General features: G+C 35.6%; 4 protein-coding genes, 2 long non-coding RNA genes and 1 pseudogene across 6 annotated transcripts; 2 read left to right on the top strand and 5 right to left on the bottom strand.

The window, feature by feature from the left end:
* Positions 1-2507: 2507 nt before the first annotated feature.
* Positions 2508-6734, top strand: LOC126054221 (uncharacterized). Its single transcript, XR_007510782.2, has 2 exons — positions 2508-3258; positions 3430-6734. It is a non-coding gene; the product is annotated as an uncharacterized LOC126054221 (long non-coding RNA).
* On the bottom strand, positions 6733-9243 carry LOC110374677 (uncharacterized). Its single transcript, XR_010277039.1, has 2 exons — positions 8719-9243; positions 6733-7113 (listed from the first exon to the last, which is right to left on the bottom strand). It is a non-coding gene; the product is annotated as an uncharacterized LOC110374677 (long non-coding RNA).
* Positions 9244-13486: 4243 nt separating this feature from the next.
* LOC110374812 (retinol dehydrogenase 14) lies at positions 13487-14788 on the top strand. The gene has a single exon (XM_049838811.2). It carries the CDS (start codon positions 13741-13743, stop codon positions 14695-14697), a length of 957 nt encoding a protein of 318 aa, XP_049694768.2. The 5' UTR covers positions 13487-13740; the 3' UTR covers positions 14698-14788.
* Positions 14789-16319: 1531 nt separating this feature from the next.
* LOC110375076 (retinol dehydrogenase 11-like) lies at positions 16320-17339 on the bottom strand. The gene has a single exon (XM_049838818.2). The coding sequence runs from the start codon at positions 17294-17296 to the stop codon at positions 16340-16342; it is 957 nt and encodes a 318-aa protein (XP_049694775.2). The 5' UTR covers positions 17297-17339; the 3' UTR covers positions 16320-16339.
* Positions 17340-19086: 1747 nt separating this feature from the next.
* Positions 19087-20130, bottom strand: LOC135117625 (retinol dehydrogenase 11-like). Its single transcript, XM_064037159.1, has one exon. The coding sequence runs from the start codon at positions 20060-20062 to the stop codon at positions 19106-19108; it is 957 nt and encodes a 318-aa protein (XP_063893229.1). The 5' UTR covers positions 20063-20130; the 3' UTR covers positions 19087-19105.
* Positions 20131-20500: 370 nt separating this feature from the next.
* On the bottom strand, positions 20501-21706 carry LOC135117624 (retinol dehydrogenase 14-like). The gene has a single exon (XM_064037158.1). It carries the CDS (start codon positions 21640-21642, stop codon positions 20683-20685), a length of 960 nt encoding a protein of 319 aa, XP_063893228.1. The 5' UTR covers positions 21643-21706; the 3' UTR covers positions 20501-20682.
* A 2219-nt stretch (positions 21707-23925) lies between these two features.
* On the bottom strand, positions 23926-26054 carry LOC135117652 (uncharacterized; annotated as a pseudogene).
* Between the last annotated feature and the right edge of the window lie 1155 nt (positions 26055-27209).

Raw genomic sequence — 27209 nt, 5'->3', positions numbered from 1 at the left:
ATCTCCACGTGAAATTAGTCTTCTTACACTTAAAAACTCTTTTAACATAAAAAACGTTTCCTAAGTTAGATACTTAAACGACTCCCAAGATGGACATAGCAGAAAATTAAGTGTTACCAAGTCCTTTCCCTCTTCCTATGTATATTTATTAACTGTCCAAAAGGTGAAAGTATTGTATAATGTATAACGGTCCTATGTAGGAGACATCCGAGCGGAATACTAGGAAAATAATTCCCTGTGGAAACATTGCAAATAGACGGCGCAGCATAAACCGAGTGCATAGCCACAGTTCGATTGGTTCGGGGAAGAGGGACAAGCTCGCCCGCAGACAAATAAGGGAAAATTTATACTGCGTCACATTTTCACGATCAGTTTTATGAAAAACTTGCAATTTCTGGCGATCTAAATTTTGCCTGTAGCCCCAATGTCTTTGGCCTTCTAAAACAGTTATTTGAAAATGGTATTCACTTAGTTTGTGCGCTTCAAGAATCTTAAATAATTATGGTTCATAAAATGGAACTTGGAAGTTAATCCTGTTTTTATAGAAAATTCACAGAAAATGTTTTCTTTCACAGCCACGCACAATAATCATAACAACCGTACCCATTGCAATGATATTTCATAATGGAGCTTTTCAACCTGCGTCGATTGATAAAAAGCTTAACACTCATTATTTAACATCGATGTCGGGTTGGTGAAAGAACATTAAAATTAAATGCTCAGATTCATAAGTGTTCATTGTTTGTATAGTACGCAGCAGCGATGCAAGTATTGAATGATAAATTTTATCACTTGGGAACTTCTCCGACAGACAAAACGAATTTTAAGAAGTGACTCTCATCAAACATACTCACATAAGTCATCTCAATTAACCTTACATGAAATTAGCAAATGTAGGTAAGTGTCAAATAGAGAACCACCTCAATTTCTAGTAATTAGCAAGTTCAGTAGGCACAGAACTGATAGGACACGTGGAGTGTCCATAACTCGCTTGTTGCGAACGCCGCTTAAATTAGATATCAGAAACATTCACCGAGGATTTTATACCAAAATTGTTCAAATCTGACGCATAATCGTAGCACAGAATTTGTGTTACAATCGGAATATCCGATATTTTGGCATGTAACACGCGTTACAGTAGTGCAGTAGTGTTTGTATTTGTGCAAGCGTGAGAAAGCGGACGGTATTGTGGGTGGATAACATGCACCTGGTCGCTTCCGCAAGGATATCGATTTGTATCCCATCCACCTTTAATAGAAATGAAGTTAAACGGAACTTGCACGTCTAGATACATGCTCATCCAGCGAAAGGATGTATCCTTTACTTTAAACACAGCTAGCGAAATAGAGACCATTACTGCAGGCAACAATTACCTCTAATAAATTATCGCCCTCGCTGAAGATAGGATCATTCTTTTAAGCCAGTCAAGACGATTAACTTACAAACTTCAAGCACCTTAAGTCGTGGTGAAATAAAATAAAAGATCTTTAAAGTGTCTATCCCAAACACTTTCTATGATATCTTTTCAGTACAGTCTCATCCAGTTAGTGCGGACTTTTTCTAAGTCTAGCGTCCGAGTCTGATTAATTGTCCAGATTAAAGTCTTACACTGACACCCAAATTAATTACATCACGGTCTAAATGAAAACCTTGATACAAATACTGAATCTCTTTTCTTCACTATTTTTCTTCAAGAGAAAAGTTGTATGCCTAAAAAGTAGAATAAGTAAGCGCACCGCTGTTATTTCTGTGCAAAAAGCCAAGTATTTTTAAGTTGGTCTGGACAACTTAAAGTCAAAGAATCATTGCATTACCCACCCTCTTTTACCTTAATAAAATAAAGGCCTCATTATATTAAGCAAAGCACGTTCTCCGGTATCGCTGAAAAGATCTTTTGTTCGGCAGCAAAACACTTGGGGCGAGTCAATCGTGGAGCGAGGCCCGTTAAGCTTTGTGCCAGCCTGCAAATTAATGACTAACAAGTACTGAGTCGCGTACGCAGTCTAAAGTTTCTCCTCTCTTGTTTACACCCTATTAGATTTTTGTAGGCTTTCACTTGCTCTTAATTATTATGTACAAGCTGGCTCCGAATTCGAGTAATTGAGCTTTGAGCTCGATGCTGGTAAAACTGTGGTAAAATCGCTTTACTGTTTTCAACCAAAAGTACTTAATGAACTTTGTAGCAAAATGTTTAATACCATGTTAACCGTAGTAGGTGTATCTACTGTAATCTGTGATAGAACTTACAATACGATGTAAGTAGTTTCAAAATGCAGCAGAATTGTTTGCAGTTGGCGAAATGCTATTTTTGGATACTTCTCAAGGAAGTTTGTATTTTAACTAAACTCGTAAAGTGTGTTACAAATTATTTTTTGGATTACAATTATTTTTGCTAAGTAGAAAGTTTACAAAGTTTAACAGCAATAACGGACATTAACTTGCCGGAAAATACGGTTTTTATCTTGTTTAAAGGTTTGATAATACGGTAAAAGCTACGAGGCTTATGTATCACGATTTGAGCAATATTGCTGAAGCAGCGTTGCACATCACTTGTAGGTATTACCTAAACATGTTATGCGAGACCTGAACTTTGTCGATTAGCTCTGAATATTGCAAGTGCGCTGCCTGCATCAACAGGATGGCATTATATGTATGGTAATTACTGTTACCTTAATTAGTCTACGTTAAGTATATAGTCAACGGCAAATTCTGTATTACGATCCGATAATTCTAGAACTATTTGCATAACAATACTCTGTACCGTGTGAAAGTAGAAGCCAACCCTCTTATAAAATCGTGTGATTATCGTCTACAATAATTCAATTTCAGTTACGATTACACAAGTTCCCACCGAGCAGGGTTTCTCCCCTAAAGTACAGGTAACAGATAGAAGGTAAGACGTTCGAGGGGACGAAATCAAAGCGTACAAAGAACAGGGAACCATTGTGTGCGCTTACGCAAGGAGTCCACGTGCGCGCGCGCTCCCACGGTCAAATGGGGAGGGATTTCGGGAATCAAATAAAAGGGACAGAATCCTGGTCGTAGCATCAAACTCAAACAGTAAGCGCCACAGTGCACAGCTCCGGGGGACCGCACCACCGCGCCCCCGGTGGTGCCAGATTTCTTCACTAAGTAATCAGTTTGAATTCAGAGTTCAAAAATAACTCGTGCTAATTTACTATTAAGTAAATGATAAAATTGTGAACAATGAGAAAATCTTCACGACTGAAGCTGAGACTTGTCCTACGGATATTTAAAGTAAGTTACTTCTCTTTAACTTTTAAAAATTAAGTTCGGTGCCGTGTATTTTAATTGCAGGTTTTAAAATAACAGTTTTAAATAGTCTGATCTTAATTAAGTCCAATAATATACTCTCAATATTTTTTCTGAAGTGACTTTACTAACGTTTTTTGTCTTTTATTGTTACAGATAATGAGAACACAGAGTGATGTGTAAATAGAATGAGGAAGGAAAAGTTTCAAATTATCATAATTCCCAAATTCCAATATTAACGCAGCTGGATCACTATGGGAACTCAACAGCCTACCAGTTTACCAGTCAGCAGTAACAACAATCACTATGACAATCACTATGGCCTTACAGCTTACCAGCCTGCAGTATCAACGATGGAAAACAAAGCAAACAAACCAAAGGAGACCACTTGAGGTGAATGCAAACCATCATTTCTAGACTCCCCAAAGATAGGATAGGCATACTTAGAACTTAAGATTTTCGTGTGACTTAGGGAATTAAGAAAACACCTCTATGGTAAAACCTTAATTAATGTACATAAAATTTCATTTAGTTTAAACTCCAATGAAGCCTTATTCACTATGTTAGTTTAAAATAGGTTTTAGATAAGTACTTGGATCAAAATTTAAGAGCATCGTAGTTCATAATTTGAACTAAAAGTGCCTTAATGATCGGTGTTGTTGTCAAAACTTAGTTACGTTTCATGTTTTGTTTGCACCAGTTCCAATTGTTCATGTTTTGGACATGTTTTTGCTATTGTTACATCTGTTGTATTTTACTAAAGTAGTTGTTTTCTGTTAATTTTGGCGCCAGATTAAAATTCAGTATTTGCGATGTACAGTACATGCAGCTGTTATTTTCAGTTATAATTGCAACGCGTGTGTACATACTTGCTAACATTAAACTTGGCTAGCTCACTAAATTAGGTCTCAGAAAAGTTCTAAAGTTACCTTTCGTTAACCAATCATGTTGGTATCGCACACCAAGAACTTGTGTTCAATGTTTTTGTTAAAATTGTTGAATTTTTGTTTTAATTTACGCAAACCAGCTGGACTGGGCGTAATCATTTGTTAACGTACCTTATTTCAGTATGTCAAGTTAAGTTTCTGTTTCAAAATCTGTTGATTTTTTGTTTTTCAATAGAAAGTCCAAACCACTTTCGTTAACACCAAAAGTTAATCAATCATTATGTTTTTTTTTGTTTTGTTGAAACGTACTCACAAACCGTTACATGTTTTGTTGCTGTTCAAGTTTGCTCCGAGTTGGCCGTTAATTTGTTGTTTTTTTTTGTTAACACCTCCGGAACTTCTCGTTTCGAAACTGTTGATTTAAAGTTACCTTTTGTTTTTGTTGATCAGTATCATTTTCAGTTTTGGTGTAGCTAAAGACTCATTGAACACCCTAGTATTCATTCGTTCACCAATACCGTTCAAGTTTTTTTGTTATTTGATACTTGATGCTTCTTAACCGTTGATTTGACTGTTATTTTGGTTTAAGTTTCTGTTTGTTCTGTATTATTGTATTTTGTTCATTTCAGTTTGAAATCCTTTGAAATCACCATTGTCCAAACGCGCTCTTAGATATTTCTGAATAAATAAAACAAAACAAAATACTCAAATCGCTTGAGTTTAACACTTTGTTTTGTTTTATTAAAGGTTTAAAATAGAAATCCACAATTCGGTAACTCACGAAATAGACTAATTAGTATTCTTTCAATAAGAGCTTGGAGTATTTTCAGCGTTCACTTTATCTACCACCGAAGTTGTTACAATACAACATTGTTAAGTTTTTTGTTTAATCGTTTGACTGTAGTTGATTTGACTGTTTTCAAATGTTTTGTTTTGTTTTTTAAAGCCTCGTAGATTCATCACACAGGACCAAAAGTACTGTTTGCAAATTCCTTGTAAGTTCCCTTCCCTTTTATCTTTCAACACGCCTTACTCGCACTCATAAGACGAAATCCTCCCTCATAAACTTTCCTTTTATGTTAACAATTCAATAACTTCCTTCATCACCTCATCTATTGTTTTTATTAAGTTTTGTTTATGCCTGAAGTTACTGCCTTGTTGATTTGACTGTTGAATTCAAGTTGAGTTTTTGTTTTGTTGCTTGCTGCCAACTCAAACACATGATTTCGTATTGTTTTAATTTTCTTGACACACTTTTGAGTTACAAATTGTACTTAAAATTTGCATAGTACGTTTGAACAAAAAATACTTTTCCCGTTAGTACTAAAAATACTGATTCACATACTGATTTCTTTCTATACTTCCAGTACAGTTATCTTCATTAAAAACAAGCTCCTTGTACATTCTTGTAATATTGTTTGTTGAGTTTTTGTTTATGGCTAGGTTACGTTATCCACCCAAATTGTTGATTTGACTGTTGAATCAAATTTAAGTTTTTGTTTTGTTCTTAACTTTTCCTTCAACTCTAAATTCCTGATTTGAATTCATACGCTGTCCTTATGTAATATTTAGCCTTTCTCATTTTTTAAATTCCTTAACCAAAATTATCTTTTTCCTTCCGACAGTTTTCTCTTCAGTTTCTTGATTTTGTTAAGTTTTGTTTTGTTCCTTGAAACAATCACGCCGTGCCTTAATAATCTTATGTGCCTGAAATTGTTTCACGTGTGTTCTTTGCCTCCAAATAGGGTTTTGACCGTTGTCATAACCCCATTTGGATGTCATTTGACCATGCATTGTGGCTATTTATGAGAATTTACATTTTCTATTGAATGTCTAAGTATTATTACATTAATAATATTAATTAAGACTTCAATATCATGAATTGTAATGTTTCAATAAATGCTATAATCATGGTTCATTTTCTATGTGTTAGTGTTACTAGCCTGATGACCGTTTTGTCCCCTCGATAACGTTTTGTTATGGTAAAAGCATCATTACCTGCACACACAATATTGTTAATTTGAGCGTCTAGTTACCCAGCAGCGATGTAAATTGCATTGTTAAGCTTATAATGAAATTTAAACCTATCAACCAATAGCTCCAAAAGTGATTGAGAATAAAGGACATAACTGGGGATAAAATTGTCATTACGCACCTATTGTTTTTACCATTTGGTATAATTTTGTTGAACAATTAATATTGTTAATGTTACATAGTTGTAAGCGTTGAATTGTTGTTAAGTTTGAATTGTGATATTATTGTTAATTTATTGATCATGGCTGTGTTTGTTAATTTTATGTTAAGTTTTCGTTTTAACGATTATTGTTCATTGTTCTTTGCCGACATTAAGGCCACCGAATAACACCAAACTTACTGTAGTGTAACATTGTAGTATACGTTTGTATTTAAGATCTTAGATGTTTGTATTAAGAGAATCTTAGTAACTGTATTATGAAACTGGTATGTTAAACCAAAGCTTTGTATAAAATTAACAAATAGGTTAGTTAGGGTAACTATTTATTAGAGATGTATGACAGTGCGTGTGTTTGTGTGAATTAAATACAAAAACAACTATGTTTTGGTTTTATTTATTTTACTTTCTGCGAATAAATAATTTTAAAACGGTTAAGGAAGCGATTGGAGCTGAGCCAACTGTTTAGCCATATACGACCAAATCTAGTTCGGGAAACAGGGTATGTGCAACGTGAATGTGGTTGCAAAACAATGTTTGTGTACGATTTAGATAGCAGATACACAGATCCAGCGTAATGAAGATAGTTTTCAGTAGGGAAAACAAGAAGTTCGCCTGATGCAATCTCACAGCTTGCTTCTTCGTAATTGCTTAACTTTAAACCAGAGCCAGTTCGTGGTGACGCACAATTTGTTTTACTTCCCACAATACGCCTTATAAGCACCAGTCGCTTATTTCATTCTGCGGGCACCGTCTCGTTGCCTGAAGCAATAATAGTACTCAGTATTAACATTCAATCACTAACATTAAGAAAATACAAATCACTTCTGTTTATTTAAAAAATTAAGGGCGTCAATCAGGTCAGGTGAAGTCTAGATACCTAATTTTATCTACATCGACCTACAGACATTTAAAAATTATATTGCATATAAGAACACAAACACTGAAATAAACATGAAATATTTGGGCGGCTTTCCTATCTACACATAAAACTTTCAATGGATATTATCTCGCAAAACTAGCTACAAACAGTTCACCCCTGCAGGTAATGCGGGAAACGCAAATATCCCACAATCCCTTCAAATAAATGTATTTAGGGTTTATTAGCTGATTATTGTAACCACTCAGTTTCATATCACATTTAACTTAATACTTAGTACATACAATAGATCTAAAAAATATTTCTTAATTAATTGAGATTTAATGCAGCTTTAGTTGTGCGTTTTAATTTTCATAATAATCTCAATTATAGTCATGGCTGTATCTTCTTAAAAAAAAAAAACAGAGACTTAGATAATTGGTTACTGTACTATTATCATATTTCTCATTCTTTTTAGTTATCTTTGCTACAGTGATGTAGCGTTTTCTATTGAAGAAGCGTCGCGATCCATCTTTATTAAAACAATACATCTTAGTAACAGATTTATATTCAAAGTTATTTTTATTCACTTCGTACTTATAAATCCTTTAGGTATATACGAGCCTGAACTAGGACTAGTTTAATAATTCTATTCAAGCTCACATACCCGTTTCATATTTCTAACTTCAGCAGAACAAGTTACATTTGAACGCGATAGTTTAATCTCGGGCTGCACCGATTTTTCACACCTCGCACTCCGCTACGATATTTTACGTTTCGCTTATCTGTATTTTTATAAAATGTACCGTCTACTGATATATTATTTATAGCTGTAATATTGGCAGAAAATATTAAATTATCTTTTTTATATACTTTATACCAGTCTAATTTTATGACGCAAAAACTTATTCACGAAGAAACATTTATGTTCACAAAGTATTGGAATGAGTCAACTTAGAGGTACAAGTATTTCAACAACAAGAAACTTTAAATAAGTTTGCTGGAAGTCAAGGAAACATAGATAAAACTCTTTAGGTACTTATTTTGTTCTCACTTGCGTAACTTTATTGTGCAGACGTTTGAAACGGAAAATTCACAAATTCGAATTTGATAAAATGGAGTACTGAACTAGTTAGTAGTTTGAGAAGGTATTTTATAGTTTTGTTGTGTATTTTACTTTGAAATTTATTTTCCAGTCATAAAATAAATAAGTTCTTCAAGCTGTAACTTTGCAGATAATGTATTATCTTTCTCTGGCAACTGTCTCTCGAACTGAGTTTTACATCCGACGTAGTGTAAAAGACAAGAAAGATAAAATATAAAAGGTATTTGCTTTTGCAAACAGTGACTCGCCTTCGATCCAAATATCTGCACGAGAAGCTGAAAATATAACGGAACTACAAGCGACAGAATTTTGCCGTCCGATGTTGAAAATAAGTTTGTATAGGTATGCGGAGAGCGGCCCGGACGCAACAGTGTTATCCAGGCGAAAAATTAATGACACTTACATTCCAGGTATTCTTGCTGGGAGGTTTTGTGTCAGCGAAGTACGATGTCAACTCGGTAAATTGTCTGGGGTCGTCCATCGTTAGTGCTGTCCTGATACCCGTCACGACACGCTTGCAATCTTCGCTTCTCTTCAACTGTTTCTCTGTCCTCTCCTGCGTTGACATCAATCTCCTCTGGTCTAACTGCACTTGCCTTACCTTCTTTCTTACCAAATTTATATAATAATCTATTTGGTGTTGGAAATGATCGACGGACCAATAAAATTTCAAGTCAGCAAGAATCATGAGCAAAAACGCTGCGTACAAACAGACTAAAACGACCCCAAAGTAATATAAATTTGGATCATGGATTGAGAAGAATGGACAATCGCTGGAAAAAGTGACACATTCCCAAAAGTAGGATGGGGTTACATGGGTGGTAGGCGCTTCGTCCACTCGACTCATGCTGACAATTCAATTAATCTCACATTAATTTTACTATATTTCTATTCATCCTAACCTAATTTCTGCAGATGTGAAGGCTATCAAAAGTCTGTCACATATTTTATCAGTACAGATGATCAGTCTATGGTAAAGATAATGAAAAGTTTCAAGAAAACAAAACTCTTTGAAATAAAATATTAAACCACTGAACAACTCTTATTTTTACCTTATATACCTATATAAGCCACTATAGGCTTACATAGGCCTATATGCTATAGGCTTACATAGGCCTATGTAAGCCTCTTATTATATACCTTATCTGCCTCTTATTTTTACCTTATATAGGTATATAAGGTAAGGTAAGGTATATAAAATAAGAGGCATCTCTTATTTCGTTCCTACTTTTGGGCACAAAGTAGGAACGAAATAAGAGATGAAGAAGGTACGAAGTAATTACACAATTCTTATAAAATTTGTCGATTTTCTATTTGGAATTCCTGATATTCAACGGTTCATCATCATCATCATCATCATCATCATCAGCCTATCGCAGTCCACTGCTGGACATAGGTCTCTCTAAGTGCACGCCACTGAGATCGATTGCTTTAATGGAATATTTACAAAAAACAGGAACAAAGATAGCATCGAGTAGACGATTTTATAGCGCAATGCTCTTAATGTAATATCCTTTTAGCCATTGATTTGTTTCATTAAGAAATGGAAAATCCTTTTCAAGTAAGAATATCAGAATTTCAATCCTTTTCACGTCTAAGTGTTTTCTAAAGAAAGAATACGATACCGCAATCATCCGAGCACGACGAAGTGGCATCGCTCACACTGACAATAGCGAATAAAAGTGCACAATGCTGCTAGAACGCTTCACTTGAGGCAATATCGAATTCCCGTGGACCGTTCGCCGAGACACCACCCGTCTCCTGAACCAACAAAACACTGCCATGACAAGAAGTCTGCCGGCCAATGCCTTAAATTTAAGCTGCCTTTTGAACAAAGTCACTTGAAACTATAGGCAATATTGCAAGCCTTTTATTTTTAGAATTCATGCTAGAAGAGATATGTGGGTACTCAACGAATACATTATATAACGAATCAACTTATAACTTTATTTTAAAATATTGAAACGAATAAAGAAGTATCTGGTAAAGTTTTGCTCAAAACTTCAGTATTCGCAAAGTCGTCTAAATTCGATGTTTTCAATACAAGCTCTTTTTGAATGCTATTTCTACAACTTCTGCTGATATTTCATAGCCAAAGTTTTGTGTGCAAAAGATTAGATCTGAGCCAACGTCAATGTGATTTATTATATTTTATACAATGTGTTTTAAATCTCTGTAATATTATTCTTGGCAACAATACGATGGCAATAAATTTAATTGAAAGTCAAATATTTTTTTGATAATACATTTATTTTTGCAGAAAGTAAAAATAGTTGATACAAAAATATAATTTTCGAAATACGTACCTATTATTACGACTACGTTATCTTTGAAAAGATGAGCTAATACTTACAATAAATACTTTTGGCTTATAGATAAATACCTAAACATTATAAAAATATGCCCGAGAAGTGTTAAGATAATTTTGTTAATAAAATCTTGAGTTGTAACGCCTACGGTCGTAAAAAGGAAAAAATCCATTTTGACGTTTTGCTATTACTTTAGTGACAGGCGTCAACATTATTTTCGTATGTAGGACATAGTTTTTGTAGATATGATTCCAATTGTATACCACCATCCGAAGTGACAAATTAACAATGCAGGTAAGCACACGTTAAATACCACAGATTTGTTTCATAGCCGCACCTACTACAGAGCGCATTATAAAATCGCTTTTATAGTGACATTAATTGCCGTTGGGGAATTACGAGCTCCAAAGTTCAACAATAAGACTTTAACAGGCCCGTAAAACGAAGCACCCTGGCCGAAGTATGTACCGGTCGCTGGCACAATTTTGTTTGATGGCTAATTAGGTAAGTACCTAGATCATAATTAATTTATTACAAGATTTTACACTTCGTCGTGCGATTTATCAGTCTTCAACTAAGTTTTATTTATGCTGCTGATGCTGTAAGAATGTTAATTTATTGAGTTGTTTAGGTCTATGGTAATCTTACATATAGTTGCCTAGGTTCTGTTCGCATTACCTACTACTATTTCGGGAGTTTTTTACATAGAAAAAATAGCTACCTACTCGTTATCAATATGTATAATATGTAGCTATCGCTTGGATTATCATAATTTACACACACCTGTACTGAGTTAATCATGCTTAGTTACCACCGGCTATAAATACCAAGCGTAAGAAAGATAATTGAATCACTGTTAGAAAAATTAGATAAGTTCATTATATTTTCCGAATTAAACTCTTGTCCATGAAAATTTAACACACATAAGTATATCAGCTGTAGTTATATTGCAAAACGAAAACAGAAACACCTGGTGAATAGAAACAGCATTCTGAATGAAGCCGACAAACAGTATACAAGCGAAACTAGGGGCCCGGTCATAAGTTGTGTCTCGATACCTCGGGACACACGGGAAGCCTCCGTAATGAGGTCGTTTGATGTGATTTGACGCGACAAATTGCTCAGCAATTGCTCGAGAAACACCTTCGACACTTAAACGACATACGCCGTTCGACGTCTCATTATAAACCCGGGTGGCTCCTTTAATTTGTATGTTGTGTTAAAGTAACTTAGTCTTACAGTTACATCGTTTATCAGAATTGAAACGTTCTCATAGTTCCTGCTAGTTAAAAGGTTGAAAACTGTTGACAGTATAAAAACAAAGTAAAAGTAAGTAGGTACAGAGGAGTAAAAGCAGAACCAGTGTTATTTCATATTTTTAGTCCTGGTTTCATAAAGATTGTTGTTGTTTTTAGTACAAAATAAGCAGTCAGTCGTTTCACACTGAAATATACGTAGATACGTAGGTAGTACGTGTAAGTACGTAGAGTATCCTGAATTCTAAACCACATTCTCAATCTTGGAATACAGGATAGATGTACCTCATAGGTAGGTAGCCTCTGGTTAATCAAATTAGCACTAGCATATCTACTTCTATTTCTTTTGTGTCAGAAAGACAATAATAATTAATGTAGTTTAAAATTATGCGTATATCATATCCAATCTGAATAAAGCAGTACAACAAATTTCAGTGAACATATCCATTGTCAGATTAGCGGCGACAGGCATTTTGTCTAATGGAACGGATCCCAATTATGTTTAGTGATCCAAGTTGTTATGATGTAGTGTAACGGCGTCAACTAAACTGAATGTGGCCTTATGGGAGCCCCTTATGTTAACGTAATGGGAAGCTTACTGTTTGTTTGCTTACAAACATAATATTATTGGACTATTATACGTACCTCATTAGTGCTGCTGCCTCACAGAATTGTTGTCGCATGTTACATGTATTTTATGTGCCGAGTTACTGGTGAGACGATTTGGAAAATATGGAGGAGACATTTTCCATCAATATTTTCTATTGTACCTATTTTACTAGGTGAGTAGGTACTTGGTTAAATATTTGAATGTTGATAAAAGTTTCTCCAAAAAAGTTTCAGAAAGATCTCTAATTTAACAAATAACTTAGGTCCAAGTAGGTTACTTCAGAAAGTTTGTAAGTAAGGACTACTTATATAAGTTTCGTGAGAAATCCTTATTCACAATGAGGGCAAAATGTGTTCAAAGGCAACGTTTATTACAATAAAGCATTAATTGCCAACTCGTAAACAATTTTCTTTGAGACATAATAACGTACGCTCCATATAAAAGACATTACTGAACATATTATGATCGCAATAAAGTAACGAATTGAGTTTTGCTACTACATTTCCATGATTAAAATAATTCCATAGATACCATCGTAAACGTTGTGTTAAATTATTTTATTAATTTTGGGTGAATCGAGGTCAATCCTTTGGGTGACTTTGTTCTATCAGTTCTAAAGTAAGTTGGGCACGTGCAGTCGAGAATATCTATGTCCGTTGCTCTTTTCAGAAGAAAATTTATCTGGCTTTTCTTCAATAGTGAGGCAGTTAAAGTGTGAAGGGCTTATAAAAATTGTGGTCAGTATAATAGATTATCAATTTTGGACAAGCAAGTGTCAATCGGCCTCATCACTGCTACCATCCGACGACCATCCTGAACAATTTATAATAGTAGGTAGCAAACAATACGGACTTTGTGCCGGAGATTATTCTGTAGTTAAAATGAGTTTGTGTTTTTATAAACTCAAGGTAATATCGGTTTAAAACGAACATACTATTATATAGCTACTCAATGACATAGTTATGTAACGTCGTCGCCGGGCCGCGACGACGACGCACCGACGCGTACGCACGTTTGGCAACTAGTGTAGTTAGAAATACGGCCATGAGTGGAGTGTAGCTAGTCAAGACGTCTAAAAATGTAGTCGTATATACGAACACTTTATCGCCGATAAACTCGTTGATACGGCTCGCGCGTCTGATGCCTGAGGTTACTTTACATGACCCCCTTCACTGATTACCTACTTGTCGTCACCATTTAGTACGACGAGCGTTTCCATCCGTATAGTAATATATAATTTAATTAGTAAAATGATTTTGTGGGCAATATTCGGCATCACAATATCGATAGTGTTCGTAGTGAAGGTGTACCAAAAACTGACTGTTGGAATATGTCGGACCAGTGCTCATATGGTCGGTAAAGTGGTGATAGTGACTGGTGGAAACAGTGGACTAGGTTTGGAGACCTGTAAAGACTTGGCGAGTCGCGGTGCAAAGGTTATATTGGCATGTAGGAGCGTGCGGCGTGCTGCTACCGCTAAGGAAGAAATTATTCAAGCTAGTGGCAATACTGATGTTCACGTCCGGCAACTAGACTTAGCATCGCTTCGCTCAGTGAGGGACTTTTGCGATCAGATATATAAAACCGAGAAGCGTGTCGATGTCCTCATCAACAATGCCGGCGCTGGCGGGCTCGGTAACGGTAAAACAGCTGACGGACTTCACGTAGGAATGCAAGTCAACTACTTTGCTCCTTTCCTTTTAACTTGTTTGTTAGTACCTTTGATGAAGTCTTCTGCCCCAAGCCGTATTATCAATGTATCATCAATGATACATAAGTATGGAGAGTTAGATTTTGAAAATTTGAATATGGAAAAATATTGGAGTGATTATTTAGTCTATGCTAATAGTAAACTTTTCCTGAATTTAATGACACTAGAATTAGGTTCAAGACTGAAAGGTACGGGGGTTACAGTGAACGCTCTCCATCCCGGAGTGGCGGCAACGAATATATTTAGGAACATTCCTAGCAATATTATTAGAAATATAGTAGAAAAATGTATAGGATTTACGTTCCAAACTCCTTGGGAAGCTGCACAAACTTCTATTTACTTGTCAGTTTCCCCAGAAGTTGAGGGTGTGACAGGTAAATACTTTAGTGACTGCCGTCAGAAGATGCCTTCCAAGTGTTCGCAAAACGCTGAGCTGGCCAAGAGGCTGTGGCTAGAATCGGAGAAATTAGTTAAATATACATTACCAGACAATTAGTACTTAATTAATACTGTACAATTTATACAATATTATAATGTAGATAGAGAATGTATTTAAAAGAGTTTATTTATATAAATGTTTTCCTAAGTATCTGTGTTTTATTTACCCTATCCGTGCGAAATTCTGAACTGATGAATAATGAGTAATTATGCAGCTTTTATGATGTTTTATGTGACATCCTTATTTTTAAAAGTAATTTTGAGCACTCGTGTAAGACCTGTAAATCATTCAAAAGTGTTATATTACTAGGTCATGAATCGATTTGTTTGATGGTCCGTGCAACAATCACGTTACACTTATTGCAACATTGAGCACGTAATGCTATGAAGTGCATTAAAATAATACATTATATGGGAATGTAAGAAAACTATATTATTAGTAGGCACAATTCAAATCACGTGCTTATGCCCGAAATCGATTAGATCTATTCGTCACTAAGTAGATTACGTGTAGGTGTACATTTTGTAATGAGGGTTTTCGATACTTTTTCTGCCGCCAGGCGGCGCTTCGTATGCGTCAGGTCCAAACAGCTGTCAAATAGTATGGAATTGTAGGGTCCGAACTTATTGTTTATTGAAATTCTGTTATATTGGAAGTGTTATTGATTTTTTTATGGACTACGGTCAGAATAAGGTTTCCGAACTAAAAATTGAGCTAAGAGAGAGGGTGCAAAAGTCACTGGTACTCAGGAAAAGCTTGTTGAAAAATTTGTTAACACAATATGATTTAGTTTTTTTTATTTACTCAACCTCAATAGTAAAACAATAATGCAGTGCTTTAATTATAAAATAATAAAAAAAAACACTAAAATCGTTCACTATTCATAGTAAAGATAAGCACTTTGACAGTTACCTGGACCTGACGACTCGGTGCTGCCACCTGGTGGACGCCATTTTAGAAAACCCTCATTAATATATTCCTACAACATCGCTTATCTTTGTTGTGAAGTAAAGAAACACATTTTTTGTAGTATATTTATTTAAATACTGTTATTTATGTAAAAACCTTTATAGTAATACCTGATTCCTTTTCTGCTTACCTCATTTCCCTACCACCAATGAGAAATTATTGTGTCCGCTTACACTTGGCGGTAATAAGAGTAAATAAAAAACTTTTTTACAATTTTATAGGAACTCCTGAGCCGAGCAAAATATTTTTGTATGCACAGTATGGATCATAAAAAAATAAAATTCAAGTAGGTTAGTTGATTATTTTGTTTGACCATTATTTGTAAAATAGGATAATATACATATATACGTAAAATAATTCAGATACGATGAGCTCCGTCTAACTAAATATTCTCGGGATCAGTTATAACGTTACTTAATGAGAGTAGAATTACTCCTACCTTAGTACCTACAGGTCTCTCAATGAAGACTTTCCGGCTAGGAAATTGAGACGTTTACGGCAAATAGATGTCTAGACAACTACCGCTCCGTTCTATTTTTGCTCTTTACTCAGATGGATACGTATTCTTTCTTTATTGTGTGTGGTTAAGTAAAATATCAATTAATGAAACTGTCTCATGGTGTCAAAACTGTTCGCAAGACTGGTCCCCTGAATTTCTGCAGAACACAGTTGACCATGCCTTCCAGTACATGCAAAACTAGAAATAAAAGTAACATTTCACTCAATTACTTTATTTAAGACCAACGAACTTTTCAGACGCATCCCAAAGTTTGCGTGCCATGTCTTTGTCTTGAGCAAGACTGCTCACACTCGCTTCATGGCAATCACAATAATACTTCCCACTGACGCCTTCCAGTTCACGGGATACTGCAAGATGTACTGTAGTTTGAGCTCCTTCCCATGGAGTCTTGCTATAAACACTGGTTAATAATTTAAAAGGTAGCATCCAGGCTGTTTTTACATTGTATATTATATCTGTTGCTACTATTCCCGGGTGTAAGCTATTTGCAGTGACTCCTGTTTCTTCTAGTCTTCTTGCCAATTCAACAGTCATCAATATGTTAAACAACTTGGTATTCTGATACACTTGATGCTTACTGAAAGTTTCCGTGGTTTCTTTTTCTAAATTGAGATTATCAAGTTCGACTTTTCCACCACTGTGAGCCATCGATGATACATTGACAATCCGACTTGGTGCTGATGATTTCAGTAGTGGCAGGAGTAAGTTAGTCAATAAAAATGGTCCAAAATGGTTAGTTTGTACAGCGAGTGATAGTCCATCCTCGGTTTTTTCATGTTCTACTTCAAGCACACCGGCATTGTTGACTAGTATGTCGAGACGCTTTTCATTCTTGATTATACCTTCAGCAAATGCTCTCACAGAAGCCAGTGAAGACAGATCAAGCTGTCTGAAGTGAACATCATCATTGCCCGTGGCGGAGACGATAGTGTCGCGTGCGGCTGTGCCCAGTCGTTCACTCCTGCAAGCTATTATAACCCTGGCTCCTCGTTCAGCGAAATCTTTGCACGTCTCGTAACCGATGCCTTTGTTGCCACCTGTTACTATGGCAACTTTACCCACTAAATGTTTACTACTTTTACATATTCCCGTCGTTAGTTTGAAATACACTTTCGATAAAACAAGCACAATTATGTTAACAATTACAATTGATATTATAAACGCCATGTTAAGGCAATGGAGCTTGGTGGACTAAATCGATATTTATAAGCAGGTACCTACTGATAAGATAGTTTCTTTTTTATGTTGTGTCATGGCTTGTGTGTGGCATGGCTCAGTGGGGAGCCTCGCGGGAAGGCTCAGTTCTGCTGCCTATGCCGTCAGAAAAGTTAGACAGTTCACTGATGTCAACACTGCGCGATTAGCCTATTTCTGCTATTTTCACAGCGCCACGTCCTACGGTATTCTATTGTGAGGTAAAGCCGCTGATATAGAGAATATATTTATTATCCAAAAACGTGCTATTCGTGCAATATGCCAGTTAGGTATCAGAACTTCCCTCAGAGAGTAAAAAATAAAATCAAAAGTCATTTATTCAAAGTAGGCTGAAAATCAGCACTTTTTGAACGTCAAATTTACAAAAGATAGCTCCCAAAACGCCAGCCCTTCACCACTTCCTATGTGTTTTTGCTGGGAAGAAGAAGTGGTGGAACAAACTAACCAGCAAGTTGTTTAAAGAGATTGGTATTCTCACTGTAGCATCACAGTAACATAATGTACATATATTAGACAGAACTAACATTTATATACTGAAAAAGTCCATTGGAGGCTATTTAATTTTAATTTTCTTTTCATCAAACTTATTCAATGCTTGAGTTAGTAAAGGTATGTAGGATGAGTGCTTGCTAGCATGTGGTGGTTGTATCTAAATAATTTTTACTGTAACTTTATGTCAATATTGCATATTGTCCTCTACTGTAATATACAAATTACATTGTATTCTAATTTATATATCAAACAATATAAGGTTCTTTTACCTACCGACATACATGTGCTGCTGGGGAGTTTGTTGCACCAATTCTTCTTCCCAGCAAAAACACATGGGAAGTGGTGAAGGGTATGCGTTTTGGGGACTGTCTTTTGTAAACTCCTGACGTTCAAAAAGTGCTGTCTTGCAGCCAAGTTTGAATAAATGATTTTTGATTTTGCTTTATACTGAACTAGCTGTGTTCTTGCGGTTTCATTCGTATTCCAGGGGAAATTCTTAATGTACCTGCATAAAATATATTAAATAAATTATGTTACTCGGGAATAGTGAAAAGACTGACGAAATCTTAGTATTGTAGATATCAGTAACATCTAAAGAAAAGGAGGTAAGCACTTGATTTTCTTTAAGTTTATTGAATCGTCTACTGATACTGACATCATATTCTGAAAATGACGTTATAGCTAATGTAAATGTTAACCAAGTTAGAAAGAATTGGTTTTTAGTTAGTGCATAATAATTAATGAAAAGCACTAAATATGCGCACCATCTTTATTGGCAGAGCAAATTTCAAAGAGAAACTTCAATTAACAAACATAGAGCATCTAGACTTACGTCAACTAGTGTTGTTCTAAATTGACTAATAATAGGTACAGGTATGATTTAGGGATGGGAATCAACTTACACTATCAATAGAAAGATTCAAAAATATGTACCTACGACGAAACGCTTCGGATAGTTGTGTAGTGTCTTTGCGCTTTGCTTGGCTCTTCCTGAGGGGTATAATCATAGGCACGAATCTTGAGAGCTGACCTATACCTACCTGCGCAGAAGTGATTTATTGGGTCCCTTTTGTGGTATGAAGTGATTCGCGGGGGCGGGGTAAAGTGGTGATTGGCCCGCTGCGCATCGCGTCATAGCCGTCACTCGGGATTGGTTCTTTGCTAATAAATCACTTCAGCAAAAAAATATTATAAAATGTGAGGATACAATTTTTTTTAATAATTAGGACCAGTCCCAATAAAATATAACATAAATGTTCCTATATTTTTTTATTTAAGACCAACTAACTTTTCAGATGCATCCCAAAGTTTGCGTGCCATGTCTTTATCTTGAGCAAGACTGCTCACACTCGCTTCATGGCAATCACAATAATACTTCCCACTGACGCCTTCCACTTCACGGGATACTGCAAGATGTACTGTAGTCTGAGCTCCTTCCCAAGGATTCTTGCTATACACACTCAATATTAATTTAATCGGTTGTACCCAAATTGATTTTATGTTGAATAATATATCTGTTGCTACTACTCCCGGGTGTAAGCTATTTGCAGTGACTCCCGTTCCTTCTAGTCTTCTTGCCAATTCAACTGTCATCAATACATTGAACAACTTGGTGTTCTGGTACACTTGACTCATACTGTAAGTTTCCTTAGTTTCCTTTTCTAAATTGAGGTTATCAAGTTCGACTTTTCCACCACTGTGAGCTATCGACGACACATTGACAATCCGACTTGGTGCTGATGATTTAAGTAGTGGCAGGAGTAAGTTAGTCAATAAAAATGGTCCAAAATGATTAGTTTGTACAGCTAGTGATAGTCCATCCTCGGTTTTTTGATGTTCTACTTCATACACGCCGGCATTGTTGACTAGTATGTCGAGACGCTTTTCATTCTTGATTATACCTTCAGCAAATGCTCTCACAGAAGCCAGTGAAGACAGATCAAGCTGTCTGAAGTGAACATCATCATTGCCCGTGGCGGAGACGATAGTGTCGCGTGCGGCTGTGCCCAGCCGTTCACTCCTGCAAGCTATTATAACCCTGGCTCCTCGTTCAGCGAAATCTTTACATGTCTCGTAACCGATGCCTTTATTGCCACCTGTTACTATGGCAACTTTACCCACTAAATGTTTACTACTTTTACATATGCCCGTCGTCAGTTTGAAATACACTTTCAATAAAACAAGCACAATTATATTAATAATTACAAATGATATTAAAAACGCCATGTTGAGGTAACAGACCTTGATGAACTAAATCGATATCATTACCTATACTCAGGAAGGCACTGATAAGATAGTTTCATGCTCGTGATATGTAGTGGTTTTATACTGAATGGACGACATTGAAATACAATGTAGGAATAATAAGGCACAATTTTCTGAAACAATCAGTTATTAGGTAAATTGCTTCGTATTATAATGGTTATACATACTTACTTTGTCAAATCAATACTTTGAGGAGACTAAAAACTCAATAACCTGTACATATTTGGATGTCTGGGTATAAATTGGGCAGCGCAAAGACTTTCATTTCAACGTAACGTATTTGTATGTCCGATGTTAGGCGTGTTAAAATACGTTAAAATACGACTATTATTTACCTATTTATTAACAATTAGGACGATTTTCCAGAAATAATGGTTAGGCTCAGAATTAAACCAAATATTAATATTAATCTATTATTTATTTATTTAAATCAGGCATCTAAGGCCCATAGAAAATAGTATACATAAATATTACTTGGTGACTTTAAATCATACACTAATACATATGATATAAACAACTTAAAATGTATATTAATATTAATGTATATATTAATGTGTATAATGTATATGTATATATATTTTTCATTTAAGTCCAACTAACTTCTCTGAAACATCCCAAAGTTTTCTTGCCAAATCTTTGTCGTTAGCAACTCCTCTCAAACTCTGTTCATGACAATCCGAAAAATATTTTCCACTAACGCCTTCTACTTCAGGGGAAACAGCAAGGTATACTGTTGTTTGGGCTCCTTCCCACCAAGTTTTACTAAACGCATTTCCAAAAAGTGCGAAGAGTCTGAAAAAGCCTTTTTTAACATTCAGTATTATGTCTGTTGCTACGAAACCCGGACTTAAACTATTCGTTGTGACTCCAGTTCCTTCCAGTCTTTTGGCTAATTCAATAGTCATCAATACATTAAACAATTTTGTGTTTTGGTACACTTGGCTAAAACTGTAAGTCTCTTCAGTTTCCTTTTCTGCATTCAGATTATCAAATTCGAGTTTCCCAAATCTGTATGCTTCTGATGACACGTTTACAATCCGACTGGGCGCAGAAGATTTTAATAACGGAAGGAGCAAGTTAGTTAGTAAAAATGGACCAAAATGATTCGTTTGCGCCGCCAATAATAGTCCGTCTTCGGTTTTTTCATTTTCTACTTCAAAAACACCAGCATTGTTGACTAGTATGTCAATCTGTTTTTCAGTCTTGATTATATCTTCAGCGAATGCTCTAACAGAAGCCAGTGAGGAGAGATCAAGCTTTTTGAAGTGAATGTTGGAGTTGCCCGTTTCGGAGATGATAGCGTCGCGTGCAGCTGTTCCCAGTCGCTCGCTCCTGCACGCGAGGATAACTTTAGCTCCTCGTTCAGCGAAATCTTTGCATGTTGCGTAACCGATGCCTTTGTTACCTCCTGTTACTATGGCAACTTTACCAACTAAATGCCTACTACTTCTACATATTCCCGTGGTCAATTTACAATATACTTTTAATACAACACATAATGTTGTGATAATCAAAATTATGACTGATACAATGAAAATCATGGTAGACAACAACACTAGTTGCACGCACTCGACATGAATATCAACTGACAGTATAATTTCATGGCTAGTATATATGTACCAAGGACGAAATGAAGCAAGAATATGAAATATGATCTAATCGCATTACTTAAAGATAACCGGAAGATTTTTCAACAAGGTATCTATTTGCACGAAAGTGGTTGTATGTTCTAGTATGATTATTCATTTGTAGATAATTAAATAAGTAGCAGGTACCAAGTCAATGCAATAATTAACACATGGGAATATTGTCCTATTTGTAGTATGAAGTGGCTATTTTTTTATCGTATGAGCAGTTGCTGTGTGATAAAAAAACTTGTATTGCCGAGTCACGGTGACTTTTATTATGAAGCAAAAATTGAAATCGTTAGGAAATAATACAAAATGTACTTAGATCCTTTATTTCATCATACATATTTTATCGTTACTTCAAATCGTATAGGTATACCTACAGGTAGTGTTAAATGAGGTTAGGTTTTAAATGAGTTCATAGCTGCGAGATTTTACTTAGCCAAGAATATTTCTAGCATTGAAGATGTGCTTAGATAAATTTCTACAAAACTCCTCAGGGAAGGCAAGCACTATTTTACGAGTAGTGAAATGTAGGAAGTGTAACTACTTATAGAGGTACTAAAATAGTTTCATAGCCATTCTAAACCAACAATCTTATAAATTTCAGCTTCGTAGTACACAATAACGTATCGTGACAAAATGTACCATTGTATCGTTATGCATATTCAATAAATGTATGTTCAGAGATTACAAGCAGCGCGTTAAAGTGCTGTTACGCGTAAATCAGAGTCTGTGATGTAGTACACACAGCCGCTGAGTGACGGATATAGGTGATTATGATAGGTAAGTAATGGTCCAGCAATTATTCAAGCAACGCTAAGCACCGTTGTGGTCTTAAGACACATCGCTATTTATTGCTGTGTAGTTAGATGCAAACGGTATTCCCGTTCTGGTTTCCAAGAGTTTTCACAAGACAGGGAGTATTATAGACATTATTTACCTGAACATCGTGCTATTTACCATACTTGTTAGAATAGTTGTGTAACTGGAGGTTTTACTTTTTTTGCAAGCAACGTAATAATATATTATTTACTAGCGCTATTAGTACCTATTGTCCTTATCGCTTATACTTACCAGGTAAATGAGAAATAGTTACGACGTTTTTTTTAATTGTAGGAATGAATTATGTAGTTGCAACTCTGTCACCTGTCGACCTCTATAAGTGCGCAGAATTAAATGGCAAGCCATAAACTTAATCTTTCAAATTAAAATACACGCCGAATGTTTGCAAATTACAAGGCAGTTACCTAATAACCTGTAATTTGATCACGAAGCTGAATGGACTATTCAACGCATTATGTAATTTTCGATTATTACGAGTTAATTAGTGGACACTAACGAGAGTACCAATAGTTTGTACTGTGTACACTTAACATTAATTTATCGTACGTAGTTGGCGTTAAATTGAAATTATTCCATGCGATGGCCGGGCGTCGCTGTGGTCGTTTTATTTGCTCATAAATCTCCCGCGCGGTACATCTGATTTACAGTAGTGCTCTTTGTGCTTGCTCACCTCACTGTTTGCGGGGCTTTGCGGCGATATACTCACACAATTTCGGTTTATACAACTTTAATTTATTAGTCTAACTGCCACACTCAGAATGGATACTTAAATTAGTCCTAACGAGTCCTTAACTAATTATCATTAAATCTGTTAATGAACGATACATCCCAGAGACGAAATTTAAGGGTTCATTAGTTAATGACAGCTTTAAGTATCCGTAGGGCAGAGTATCGTCAAATTGTCTATGATAATGCTTATCGATAAACGAAAGGTGTAGCCGCACCTTAAAATGTGAAATTACTAAGTAACAAAAACTGTTATTTAAATACATTAAAACCTTGTATATCAACAATAGAAACAAGAATTTGTTCATTTCGGGATCGTTTTCACGTAATAACACCTATTTTCATGTAAATTATATAAAGTACATGGACCTTTTTTCTGGTACCACTGTCAATATTGTACTGTCAGTGTCAAGGTAACGTTTATAATTCGTGTTCCGTTAACCGTCAGGAAAGAAAAGTTTGTGGAAAAATGTGATAAGCTCTGAAATAAATAGCTTTATCTTAACATGTCATGGTAAGTTTCGTTTCTATGTACATTAGTAGCTGCACATATGTATTTGAAGAATTTAACTTGTGCTTGTTTCATTTTAGGAGTCTTCAGGAACAAGATAAATAAATAAATAAATAAATAAATAAATAATGCCAGGACACCTCTTCACACACGGTCGGTTAGCCCCATGGTAAGTTATTAATTAACTTGTGTTATGGGTGCTAACACAACTGATACAACAAGCTACATATAGCTACATATATACATATTTTATAAATACATATTGTAACACCCAGACCACGGCCAACAAGCATGCTCATCACACAAATGTCGACCGAACCGGGAATCGAACCCGGGACCTCAGGTTCGGCAGTCCGGCATGGTGACCATTGCGCCATCGAGGTCGTCGCTAATGTGTGGCTAATTTCACGGCGGACGAAAAAGCTTTGTTAGCACAATTAGATAAAAAGAGACCAATTGTGGAATCTAAAATAACAGATGGCAAGTCAGTCGCCAAGAAACAAGCAGCATGGGATAGTATAACACAGGAGTTCAATCAGGAATTAATCACCAACTTCCTGACTACGGGCTGCTTTGTGAAAGTTTAAGAAAACCCTCGAGAGACCTCGAGCACAGCAGCCGCGCTTGCGACCACTAGACCAACAAGGCAGTCAAATAAACTTTGTACTACATAATTGTTCAACAATTAAAAAAGTATTCGTCTCATTTTATGGATTTTTATTTATTAAATATTATATTATGAGAAAAACCTATCAACTATAGATGGTGGCACCAAAAACCCATTGCTGTTGGTTGTGCTTTCACGCCTTTCACTCAGGACAACATCATCATCCTCAATATGAGGAGATTCCCAGTTCTTTGGAACCAAATCATCAACCTGTAAAGAAATATTATGCAATGTCGCACAAGCACATATAACAGCCACAACTGTATCCATCTTAATGCCCATGCCAAGTTGGAGACAAGGAAACCTTCTTTTCCAAATACCAAAGCATCTTTCCACAGTATTCCACATTATATTTTATTTGGCTTCTGTTGTAGTTTTCTTGTGCAGTTGAATTTGGTGATAAAAACGGTGTCAGTAGCACATTGCTAACTGCATACCCGCTGTCCCCTAAAATTATCCCTTTTAACACACCAGTATTCAGTCTTGTTTAATTGCACTGCTGTTATAAATAAAACTATCATGGGTACTGCCAGGCCACCGGGCTACTAGATCACAAAATTCCAAGTTTGTCCCAGTGACTGCTTGAACATTGATAGAAAAATACCCTTTTATATTCCTATAGACTTCTAATGTTACTCCTCCTGGGCTTCTTATTTGGCCCCACTACTCTTAACCTTCTGGTATAGTCTACAAAATCAATAAAGTCAGGAAAATCACCCATCTTTACTTCATTGTTTTACATTCCTATTCCTGAGACTTTTTAAAATATTTTATTTACTTTTATAACCTTAAACATAAACGTCAAAATCAATCATTAGAAAGTTAAGTAAAGGTTTTACTTTACTTAACTTTAATTGTCATTAAGGGATGGTAACGGATCATTAATTGTCTCTGAGAGTGAGCTTTTTTAAATCTATACTAAGGAGCCACTTAAGTAACCATTAACTGACTCTGAGTGTGGCAGTATATCCGATTAAAAATAGTGGTTTCAAATCCCCGTGTTGTTTTAGAGATTACCGCGATTCCAGTACAGCAAGCGTATTTTAAATACGTTTCGTATTACATTTCAAATCAGCAAAAACATTTCGCGAACTCGATTTGAGTTATGTTTTTTTAGTATTGCAATATTACTCAGTCAAATACCTACCTACACACTTTGTTCATTTCAAAGCGCAAAAAATGCAATAACTAGGTACACGATTTTGCCGGATTTGACCATTCCTTACTAAGAGTAACATTTCGCCAGTTCACGTGATTTGGTATGGTCAGATTTAGAGGCTGGAAAATAGGCAGTTAGCTGTCGGAAGTGCGGACAATATTAATGTGTTCCATAAGTCAGTGGCAGTGCCCGTATTTTTCTCTCGCAGTCGTCCGGAAGACGGCAGACGCCACTAATTAACAATATTAGCATATTCCCTTCAGTTCGCCTTTTTGGTGACTAAAAAATATATCCTCGTAACATGGCCACGTTGGGATTTTCGTCTAATTTCCGTGTCTGACGCAAATTAACTTATTTGCATGAGTTTTATTACTCGTTTTTCGCACAATAACGTTCTTGCCGATATCGTACTGCATTTTTAATTATTACGGGGCTTAATAAAGAAACAAATATTACTTAGTAGATTGTATTACTTCTGTGATAATAATACGATAAATTCTGAAGCACTTTATAACATACTTTATTAAAAACTTAGGAATTGAAAGGGTGTTTCTACATGCCTTATTATATCTACTTATTTGTTATAAAGTTCTTGCATACAGTTTTCGGAAAGAAAATTCAATTAGTGCACTCCCAAAGGTTTTCCTCCACATTTACTACTACTTTTTTATGATTATCATGGTAAACTAGACTTTGCGAATAACACCGTCATTTAACTTCTTTCGCAGTTCATCAACTGAGAGTCAGTTCAGACTTTGTAATGAACTTCTGACAACTACGATTAATCTGTGGATCTTTTTAAGAGAATATTAGGTAACCCTTCTCATAAAAAAGGAAACATGATTATGCAAGGTACACTTACCTTTGTATTTAGGTTTGAAAATCTCGGAACAAAGTTAGCAATATAAAGTAGAAAAAAAAATAATACTCGTTTTTTCAAGATTTCAAGGTAAATTGCCATTTAGGTGGACCTTTTAGCTTCAAGTTTAATAACTCCCCTGAATCGGTTTCATTACTTAAAAATTCATCAGTCAGTATTTCAAAAAGATCCTGTATATCTATGTACATATCGACACTTAAAACATTCTAAATTCAAATGCATCCCCAATGAACGGCAAAAATGTTGAACATTTGGACATCTCCAATAAAAAGTTAGAAAATCCAATGTGCCTTTCAGTGGAACTCAGCAATGCTGCTTAGCGGTAAAAATAGGTAGAAGTTACGTAGTGGTAGGATTTCCTCAGTCTAGCTCTTTTACTGAGAGCTCAGCACGAATGAAACGTCATTGGGTTAATCTTTTTTTATTGAACTATGTACCTACTTACTTATTTTAGTGACTCGTGTAGGTAAGAGTGTGATTGGATGATAAAGGACTGATTAAAGGCTGATGAAATGAATGTGAGAAGTGAGTAATTTCTGTTACACATACGTTCGAATAATATTGTACCGCGGGTTGGCCTCATAATTTACCCTGACGTTCTTGAATGCAGTCCAGTTCGTAGTTAGTAGAAGTGCAGTTTCGAAATCTCGGCAGCTGGGATTTAGCTCTTTTCAAAATAAATAATGTTCAT

This window comes from Helicoverpa armigera, chromosome 12 (assembly GCF_030705265.1).
Source record: "Helicoverpa armigera isolate CAAS_96S chromosome 12, ASM3070526v1, whole genome shotgun sequence".
In the NCBI taxonomy this organism is placed as follows: Eukaryota; Metazoa; Arthropoda; class Insecta; order Lepidoptera; family Noctuidae; genus Helicoverpa; species Helicoverpa armigera.
This window is presented reverse-complemented; position numbering and strand designations above follow the sequence as displayed.

Coding starts and splice junctions, on each gene's coding strand:
- LOC110374812 (XM_049838811.2), top strand. CDS start 13,741: ATGATTTTGTGGGCAATATTCGGCATCACAATATCGATAGTGTTCGTA.
- LOC110375076 (XM_049838818.2), bottom strand. CDS start 17,296: ATGGCGTTTATAATATCAATTGTAATTGTTAACATAATTGTGCTTGTT.
- LOC135117625 (XM_064037159.1), bottom strand. CDS start 20,062: ATGGCGTTTTTAATATCATTTGTAATTATTAATATAATTGTGCTTGTT.
- LOC135117624 (XM_064037158.1), bottom strand. CDS start 21,642: ATGATTTTCATTGTATCAGTCATAATTTTGATTATCACAACATTATGT.